Below are 10000 nucleotides of genomic sequence, written 5' to 3'. Positions count from 1 at the left end.
AATAACGGATTTTCGCGCAGAATTCGAGCAGAATAAGGGAAAATCAGCGGCACTAATAATAATATGCATAACAGTTGCAAGAAAAATTTAAAACCACTCAGAACTTGAGAGCGAGGCAAGACTGCATGCGGACGTCTCGCAAGACAGACTTCCGCTAGAACAAAGACTTCCGCTCGTCTAAAAATAACTTTCGTGGACATAACATATCCCGGCCAACGCCCTGAGCCTCCCTCTCTGTCGCCTCGTTTTCTCTTGCTTTTACTGCTCTTTTACACATAAGGTTTTCACCCGAGAGAAGTTGTTCGGGTATTGCATTTCAACGCGTGAGTCACCTGTTTGTTAAAAACACTTTTTCTGAACACAATTCTCAAGGTGTGGTGGTTTCTCTTTTCCTGTTTGTAGATGTTGTTACCAACCGTATTCGGATTGGTGATGTTGTGCTTTAAAAGTAAAGCCTTGGTGAGTACTAACCTCTTACTATCCGAGCGCGAGGGCCATCCAGTACTGGGGAATATTGGCCCTCGGTCGTGGGAGTACGGACCAAGCGCAGCGAGGTCCGTACAAAAACGATCGAGGGCCAATATTCCCAAGAACGGTACCAAGCCAGTGAGATTATATGGCATCGCCCTTTCTTTGAGCGATTGGAAACTTCTCCGCTTGGTGAATGTTCGTGATCTTCGTCTTCCATCACCGAACTTTGAACGGTAATCTTTTACATATAAAACTCAATTTCGCTTGCTATAATTTTATTGTTGTGATGAAAAAAGAATACTGTTTCCATGGGTAGTGGTCCTTAGTGTGAAATTCCGATCGAAAACCAGCCAGTCTAAGTGCTCCATTTACCCTGAGAATTGTTTTTCATATAATAAAATGGAATATCGATCGCAAGGCTGCAGTGGGGAACTTAAGAATGTTCTGTGTTTTTTTCGTCGCAAACTCGTTGGACCAAAATACCAAGGTTTTCGATGTATAATTTTTTAAGTGTCAACTCGTTAATCAGAGAGGATAGTCAGTCTCCTTAAAGGACCGCGTTGAGGGAAGATGGGGTAAGCGTACACATTCTCCTTCCCTACCCCTGCCCCCGTCCCCCCTCTCCATTTCCCCCATGTGCCACTTTCTACTCGTTTTTTGAGGAAAATGATAAAAAGTCAGTAGCCACGTTCCAAATACATAACACCGAAGAGCCAAGATTAACACTTTCGGTTAAAATAACACAAGCAAAAGTACATTATCCAAGAGTGAGAATCTTGTATGCGTCAGAAAGGTGTCTATTATTAAGCCAAGTTTCGCGGAAAAATGAACAGCAGACCAAATCGGCTGTCTCAAATCTCCCGGGGTTAAGATTCTTTTAATAATAATAATAATAATAATAATAATAATAATAATAATAGTAATAATAATAATAATAATAATAATAATAATAATAATAATAATAATAATAATAATAGTAATAATAATAATAATAATAATAATAATAATAATATACACATCCTAAGTTACAGTGAAAAAGTATTAAAAATATACGATAAATACAATAGTAATATAAGATAAAAAATACTATAGTAAATTATATTCAAAAATAAAACAAATCAAAACAAATCGCCTTTGTGTATCGTATTTGCATTATAATGTTCCATTCACATTTAAATGATTTGGAACAACCTGGAACAAAACGTATTATTCTCAATGTATTTGAATTGGGTACAGCATTTGGTCTATTGTTTACTTTCCCGCAAAAGGTGGTTTAAAATAGACGTTTTTCTGACGCTGATTAGGACTACGCCCATTTTGGAAAATCTTACTCTTGGGTAATGGACCCTTGCACATAGCCTTTGCTAACGTGGTTGAAAATCAAAAATCACCTTTAGATCCCTCTGGCGGGCAATAGATTTTGTCCATCAGCTATCGATCTAATATTTTGTCCTTTTTTATTTTTCCTTAGATGGCAATTTACCTCCTCAGCAGTTTTATTTCCGTGATTATCGCAACTGCTCAATTCATATTGTTGATCATTTTACACGTTCATTACCAGTCCCTAAGCTGCGCGCCAGTATTTTCCGAATGGTGCAAATGCTATGAGCCTGGGGCAGAAAACTTTGACGTCTTTAGAAGTAAGTGGTTTTCATTCAATTTTGCGGGAGAAGTGTCCATGGAAGCAGCTTCGATCAATAGACACGTTTTAGCGGCTCAAATCATCCTGGCGTGCAAGACACCTGCAAAGTGGGGCGCCTTTTAATAAAAACTTAAACTCGGTTTGTTTGGTTCCTGAAGTCAAAAATGTTCTTGCCACTCCAACAAAAAATTCATATCCAAATTTCGTCTTCCCGCAACAATTGAAATTGTCTTAGGTGTTAACGTTGCAGAAGCCGTTGTCGTTAGGGAGTTTAAGAAACGACTGCGCCCACGGCAACGCTAATCAAAGGACACCAAAATGCTGCACAATATAAAACTTAAGACAGCGGAAAGTTAACCATTTTGAAGTCAAATTTTTGCCGTACCCGTCGTCATTTCTTAAACTTCCATTTGTTTAAAATCCCTTATAGCGACTTTCAGATCTACGACTGTGGAGTCATTGAAAACAAAGTATTGCGTTCGATCGATGGAGAACGGGTCCTAATTTTGTTCAGACTGGGTGATTGTGTGGTCTTGCCAAAACGAATCGAGATTTTTCTCTGTAAGGGCCGATTTACACGGTATGATTTTTGTCGCATCATGGATAGTAAAGAGACTATGCGACAAGCTTACGCTAGGTTTACAACTCCTTTAGATTGTCGTGTACGTCAGAAAAAAATGTCGTAGCATTTTAAAACAAGTTTTAAAACGCTGCAACAATCGCGAGGCATGTCGTAGACCTGTCGTAAGCGTGTCGCATGCGCCAAATCGCACCGTGTAAATCGGCCTTTAGGTGGCCGAACACAGTTTTCGAAAAAAACCAAACATGGCTTCAACACAGCAATCATTTTATTTGCTCAATGCTTCCGCTATCTGTACTATTTTTCCTCATAACTGAACAAAGTGTTTTGATGGTTTTAGTCTTCTATGAGAAATGTATGTTAGAAAAGGTAACGATGCAAAGAACGCAGATTTTTCTTTGTTATCAAAAGAACGCAGCTGAATGCTGCGCATGCGTATTAAGTTCAAAAACTGCGACTGAATGCGGAATAGCTTTTTCGCAAATACGCCTACTTCTCGAGAACCAGTCGTTAGAATTTAACAAAATTTGGCACGAAAATAATTTAAGAAATAAATAACTGGAGTATTGAAAAAATTTGAACTTTAATAGAGGAAATTCTAGATATTCCAGTGAACCTTCAACAACGGATAATTAAAGATCTCTCTGTCAAATTATTATTAAGGGTGCGTTCGATTGACCCTATTCCGGAATAAGAATAAGCGGAGTGGTGATTTAAAACGGTATGTCTCGTGCTTTTGAAGCAACAAGGATAATAAAGATATGTTTAAAATAGCATTTTAGCAAGTGTTTGATAATTTTAACGTGAATCTCCGTAAAAACGAAGGATTTCTAACTTCTATTCCATGTATTCCTATTCCGGAATACGGTCAATCGAACGCGCCCTAAAATAGTGTTAACTTGTGAGCATCGTTACAAGCTTGTTGCATGCAAATTATAAAAAAAATGTGACGACCAGATTTTCTGCAAATAAACAAAACCGATTTTAAAAGCTTGTTTATATTTATTCATGTTGCCATCACAACGGTATATAAGTCAGCTTAGCTATCGAAAAAACCGAAGTTCGTGTTGTTAACTTGCTCGCTACCATTTTTGGTGACCAAAGGATGTGGGGTTTTAGAAGAAAAGGTGAATGAAACATAGGTATCCAAAACTGTGTTCCGCCACCTTAAGGGACACCAAAATAGCCGCCACGAAGGTTCTTTTGTTGTTTGCAGGGGCACCCTCGCGTGGATTGATCTCGATCTGATGATAGTCTCTTTTTGTCACATGCTTAGTTTTCTAAGATGAAATGATATGTGAAATGGATCATATATGAACTGCGGATATGAAATCAAGTGAAGCTATGATCCTCGCAGTTATGAACGCAATTTTGCAATTGCGTATATAAAGAAGCCTGAACAATTCAGGACTTCAACGGGGTTTGAACCCGTGACCTCGCGATACCGGTGCGACGCTCTAACCAACTGAGCTATGAAGCCACTGACGTTGGGAGCTGGTCATTTGTGGGTTCTAATGTTCCCGTGAGGAATGAATCAACATTGGAACCCACAAATGACCAGCTCCCAACGTCAGTGGCTTCATAGCTCAGTTGGTTAGAGCATCGCACCGGTATCGCGAGGTCACGGGTTCAAACCCCATTGAAGTTCTGAATTTCAGGCTTCTTAACGCAATTGCAAAAATTGCGTTCATAACTGCGATTATCATAGCTTCAGTTACTTAGTTTTCTATCTTGGAAACCTACGGAAACACAGGCTAAGCGACTGTCGAACGCACTTCAATAATCCGAGATTAGTTGTTATATCAAGCTAGTTGCCTACTTGAATTTTCCGATCAAAGGAGAACCAGCCACGTGCCATGGATCAACTCCCAGGGACTCAACTTTCGACTCGCACGTGATCAGGTTTTGCACTTTGAAACCGTGGGAAATTTGTGTGTCAGCCCGCGTAAAGAAAAGAACGTTTTTCTGCTGCTATGGCAGCTAAACGCTTTCAAACGATTTGCTCTATTTTTGAGTTGGGACGTGGGGATGGAGTTCCAGGTGTTGTGACTGTCCTTTCTGAGTGTCTAGGTGGCCATGGGTGGGTATAGCAGGTCCACATCAGTTGAAAAGCTACCAAAATTTCAATCTGCTCAAACAAATACATACCAAACACTTAATGGCGTCATTTATGTATTTCTTTAGTGACATGCTCCATGATGAATGTGCTTCCCCTCGCCATGACAATCATAACTGGAGCAGGAGGATCTCTGGCTCTAACTGGTCTGATCATTGGCTGCGTGGGAAGTTGTCGCATCAAGAGCAAGGTTATCATTTCATGCTTTATTTTTAAAAAAATGTGAGCATCAAAAACTACTTCTTTCCAATTTAATTAAACTTTATTATTTAATTTCATTTTTTTCAGGCTTTGGCCCGATCAGGTAAAAACAATCTTTTGATTCATTAAAAAAACTACAATTAGCCCTATATACTTGATTTCACCTTGGTTATATATCTTTTTGCAGGTTAGAAGCTTGTCCGTGGAAAGGACGAGAGGAATGTGGAATTATCATTTGAAAATAATGAATTAGAAAAATATCGTTACAGTTTAAATCAATTTAAACATTGTGAGAAAGAAATGTACTAGTTTTGAAAAATCTGAACCAGATTCATGCAGCACTACTTTTCATAGACTACGTTGTTATCCACAAAAAAAAAGAAAATATTGTGGATTTTAAATTCAATAGGACTTGAACTACAAAGTATACACCGACATTTAAAAATAGTGTTCAAAAAAGTAAAAGTTCTATGTGATGGCTGTTTTTTCATGTCTGCAACGAGCCAGTATCATGCAGTTTCCAATACAGTAGTTCTGAAGTAGTTGCAAGGCTTGGTTCTTTATGGAAGTTGTTCTTCAATACTGAATACCTCATTTTTCACAGCACCATTTGTCCAACAACAGGATCTCATAACCAGGAACCTGGAACCTAAAACTCCATTACCAGATGCACTCTCTTCTCATCCTCCACCTCTGAAATGACGATTATCGACAATTCCTAAGTTTCTCTAAATTGCCTATTATCGTCAGTTTAGGGCACTTAGCGCTTGATAGAGATTATGGGAAATGAATATCTATTTTAAAAATCCAGACCCTAATGCCTAAACTTGCTGGACTCGAACTTAGGAATGGACTTAACTGATTAGAGTGTATTGTGAAGTGCTATTTTTCTACCCCATATGAACCATGTGAGCGTTAGCCCTACTGATGGAAATGGGCCCACACAAGGACAGAGAAAAAAATCTGACCAGGGTGGAAATTGAACCCACGACCTTCGGGTTAGATGACCTCTGCACGGTCAACGTTTGCAATGAATAACCATTTCACTTAACCACTAGACTACCGCATCGCTAACTGCCAGATCGTTAATGTTTTTAATATGTCAATATTTTTTTTCCGAATGCGCTGTAAACGTGTATTACCGGGTATCACCCGCTAAGAAACAAGCTTAAACAGGAGAAAATGTCGGTTACCAAACCTCAAGAGAAAGCTAACCATTTTAAAATCAAGCACTAGACTTAACCACCATTTAACAATGATTTTATGTATACTAATTAGTGTTGGTATATAATCGGTGCAATTGTCAGCCGGTTGATCTTTAGTTGTTAAGCGGATAAAAACAGTTCCTTCACAGTAGTTGTTTCGGGTTCAAATCCCGTCCACTGAGGGTTGCAACTTTTACTTTTTTTCTTTTCATCTGCTACCTCAAGTCCTGGGACAGAGTAATCAAAATTGACGATAACAGTCAATTCAGAGAAAATTAGGAATTGTCGATAATCGTCATTTCAGAGGTTGAGGATATGTTGGCAATCTCAACCCCAGAGCTCTTCTCTTTGGCGCATGCATGCGCAGCCATTGGCGACGAAAATGTACTAAATGGCACTAAGTCTTTCACAGATCAAGCTATTTTAAGACGAGTTCTTAAATAAGATTTGTCTTGCACCAGTGACCTTTCTCAATCCCATGGGGCATAATTCCTCACGCAAAACTCGTGATTAGCTGGAAAGGTCTGATTTCGCGGGAAACTCAATCTAAAAATAACTCGTTTCGTAAAAACGCCGTTCAAAAAATACAATAAAGTTGTACACTCCTAGTCATGTTCTCCTGGAGGGATTCAGTGACTTAAACTTGCGCTTTCTCAAAAATTAAAGAAAGTTGTTTGACTTTAAGCTCATTGCAGATATCGTGCAGATATCGTGTTTGTATAACGTCATCCATTGACAAAGATGACACTAAGCCCCTCTTCAAGTCTCTGACATTTTGGGAAGGCAATGTCCTTTAATTTGATTTAACCCTTTTGCTGCATTTTACAGTGCGACGCGTCTTACCGTGGCCACCTAACAAAGTTTTTTTAAAACTTATACGCCAACCAGGGTGTGCGAATTTGATTGACAGTTACCCCTCCTTGTAAAGTTTTCACGGTTGTAAGTTGAACACCGTTGCATGGGTTGTTGAGTTGACGTATTTACACGAAGTTGTCAAATGTGAAAGTTTGTTGGGTGGCCACGGTAAGGCGCGTTGCACTGTAAGTACTGTTTAATAAACGAGCAGGAATGTATCAATTTTTTAAGCTTATGCACGTGACGTTTTATCGGTTTTCGCGCGTGAATTAATGAATTTTTGAGAGCTACAAGCAATTGCAAAAAGAGTTGAAACATTTACTGTTGATAACCGTACAATGCGTGTCATTCAAGTCAGCGCATCCTCAACCCCCCTTCCTCCCCAAGCAAAGTTGTTTCCATTTCCACTTGGCACTCAAACTAAAGGGTGTCAACATTGAAGAAGAGGGGAGGGGAGGGAGGGGCGTTCGGACTTTTCTTATGAACTGGAAGAGAGGTTTTAAGAAGAAGAGGTGAATTTTCGATTCATTGTCTCAACCTTTTTGAAATTCCTTGTAGAATAAACACGTTGATGTTGCTGACCAAACCGCACTTGAAAAAAAACCTGTTACACATTTTCCCCAGATGTGATGCCATCATTCCATCTACCAGTTCTTTCATAGAAAAGCATATAAGCACAACTTGATAAGACTTGGTCTCTTGTCGAGGTTTCAACAAGTTCGTCCGATGTGTATAGCCATTTTGATGCTTGCTCTGTTACATATCGGCGATATGTGATGTAATGTCCATCATCAACGCTTCCCATATGCACAACCACGGCCATTAGTTTGTAAATTGCTCGACTAGAGCTACAAAAATCACATAAAATAAATGCTATGTCAATGAAGTTTAAAGAAGTCATTTCCTTCCTATCTCTGCCCACGGGCACGGTAATGCTCAGAGAGTTTTTGTGTGTGGTTTAGCAGCTCTCGTAACGTATAACCAAAAACAAAAGACTAAGCAATTGAAACAATGACTTAAACTTAAAAACATTGAATAGAAGCTGCTTACAATACCAAACAACAGCAAGTTTCGAGAGCTGCTATTTTTGTTTTTGTTTTTGACACCGAATCCACTTACATACAAAAGTTATTATTATTAGACAAGAGCCTTGGAAACAGAATTCTCAAACTCATTAATAATTCATAACTCGAGTCCACCAATCAACAGCTGTATGCCACATCACGTGGATGCGTTTGGATACCCAATGAAATCTTTAAAGATTTGGATGAGTCGATCTGGATAAAAATGTCTACTAATTCCAGAAAAAAAAAAGTGACATGAATAAAATTATAACTACATAAGGTCTCACTCAAACAACAATTATTTACACGCTTTAAGCCGCAAACAATACTCTTAAAGGCGCGTTTACACGACAGAGGAAAATGGCACGGGTCCGATAAAAAGTGGAACGATTCCATTCACTTTTGTAAAGAAATAGTGAACTTTTATCCGTTCCGCTACGGGACCATAGGCGGCTATGGCCCATTAGCGGAACGGATAAAAGTTCACTGTTTCTTTACAAAAGTGAATGGGATCATTCCACTTTTTATTGGAACCATGCCATTTTTCCTCTGTCGTGTAAACACGCCTTAAGTGTCCGAGAGGGATATCGTCCACCCGACTTATTCTCAAACGCCTGCACGAACTTGTATAGCCAGTAGTTTAGACTTTTGGCATTCATGTTTTCAATGCTTTGAGTCAACTCTTGCACATCCACATTAACGTCTTCACCTTTGAACAGTCCGCCTGGCTCAATAGTTTGAATCTTGAGCACTCTTTGCTCTTGGCATTCTCGAAAAATCTATTACACCCATTTGTTCTTGTAAACCGTAGATTTCGGAAACGAAATGATAACACACTCCTTTTTATCGTCGAAAGTTTTGCCAAAACCTTGAACTTGACTCATCCATGTCGCACAAACAACTGATTATGGTAAACACTAAACTCCCAAATGACACATTCCATCCAAATCGTTTTTATCACATATAGCTATTATTTAATGAACGAAACGACACAACAATGATAAATAACAACAGTCGGCAACTCGTTTGAGAAGCTATACCAAAAACTCGTGCTTCGTACCTCATCGGGATATCTAGACAACTCGAAACAACAAAAGCACTCGGCTTTCGGCGTCGTGCTTTCATCTGTTCCTCGGTTTCTGGTTAGTTAGTTAGTTAGTTAGTTCGTTCGTTAGTTCGTTAGTTCGTTCGTTCGTTCGTTCGTTCGTTCGTTCGTTCGTTCGTTCGTTCGTTCGTTAGTTAGTTAGTTAGTTAGTTAGTTAGTTAGTTAGTTAGTTAGTTAGTAGTAAGTAAGTAAGTAAGTAAGTAAGTAAGTAAGTAAGTATGGTTTACTCAACTACAATGGCAGGAAATCCTGGATAACAGTAGTTATATTGCATAAGCTACACAGTACATATCATACGACATAATACAATTACTGAATTTGATTGTTACAAACTCGCTAAATCTCTTCGTGTTTAGTTCAGGGGTCAACGTCCGGCTACGTCCTGAACGGAGATTGCAGTCATGTTGAATGGTATCCCTGTACAGGACCCCGGTCCCCAGTCTCGGTCCCGATCGGGATCGGGATACCCCGATGAAGCACTCGCACTCGTTTTTGATATATTACTTCAAATAAAAATATTTCTCTTTGAAAAGTTCAGTTTGTAAGGGGTATTTACACGAGACCGGGACGAACTCAGCCCGCTATGAACATACCGGTATGAAACTTTTGCATGCGTTAAGATGAAACGAGGACGAAATGATATCTTTTTCCCAATAATTGAATCGCTGACCCAAAAGCATACAAGCTTGAAATTGCTGGACCCGATCTGAGATTGGTTGTTTTTACATGATAACGGTAGAAACTCACACCGGTACGAGAGT

The 10000-nt window shown here is 39.1% G+C and overlaps 2 protein-coding genes across 3 annotated transcripts in view; one reads left to right on the top strand and one right to left on the bottom strand.

The window, feature by feature from the left end:
- Positions 1-5615, top strand: part of LOC138047427 (uncharacterized) — a 6569-nt gene extending 954 nt beyond the window's left edge. Inside the window, exons 2-6 of the mRNA XM_068894273.1 lie at positions 403-459; positions 1943-2111; positions 4878-4999; positions 5098-5113; positions 5198-5615. Of these exons, the coding sequence (XP_068750374.1) occupies positions 403-459; positions 1943-2111; positions 4878-4999; positions 5098-5113; positions 5198-5202 (369 nt within the window). The 3' untranslated portion in view covers positions 5203-5615. The remainder of the gene's footprint in view (positions 1-402; positions 460-1942; positions 2112-4877; positions 5000-5097; positions 5114-5197) is intronic.
- LOC138047425 (ubiquitin carboxyl-terminal hydrolase 30-like) overlaps positions 5053-10000 on the bottom strand; it is a 15435-nt gene continuing 10487 nt past the window's right edge. For both annotated transcript variants that reach the window (XM_068894271.1, XM_068894272.1), the window contains exon 12: positions 5053-7918. In XM_068894271.1, coding sequence (XP_068750372.1) covers positions 7678-7918 — 241 coding nt within the window. In that variant the 3' untranslated portion in view covers positions 5053-7677. The remainder of the gene's footprint in view (positions 7919-10000) is intronic.

Source organism: Montipora capricornis, chromosome 4 (assembly GCF_036669925.1).
Source record: "Montipora capricornis isolate CH-2021 chromosome 4, ASM3666992v2, whole genome shotgun sequence".
NCBI classification, from domain to species: domain Eukaryota; kingdom Metazoa; phylum Cnidaria; class Anthozoa; order Scleractinia; family Acroporidae; genus Montipora; species Montipora capricornis.
Note: the sequence above shows the minus strand (reverse complement) of the source record. Positions and strands in the feature narration are given on the sequence as shown.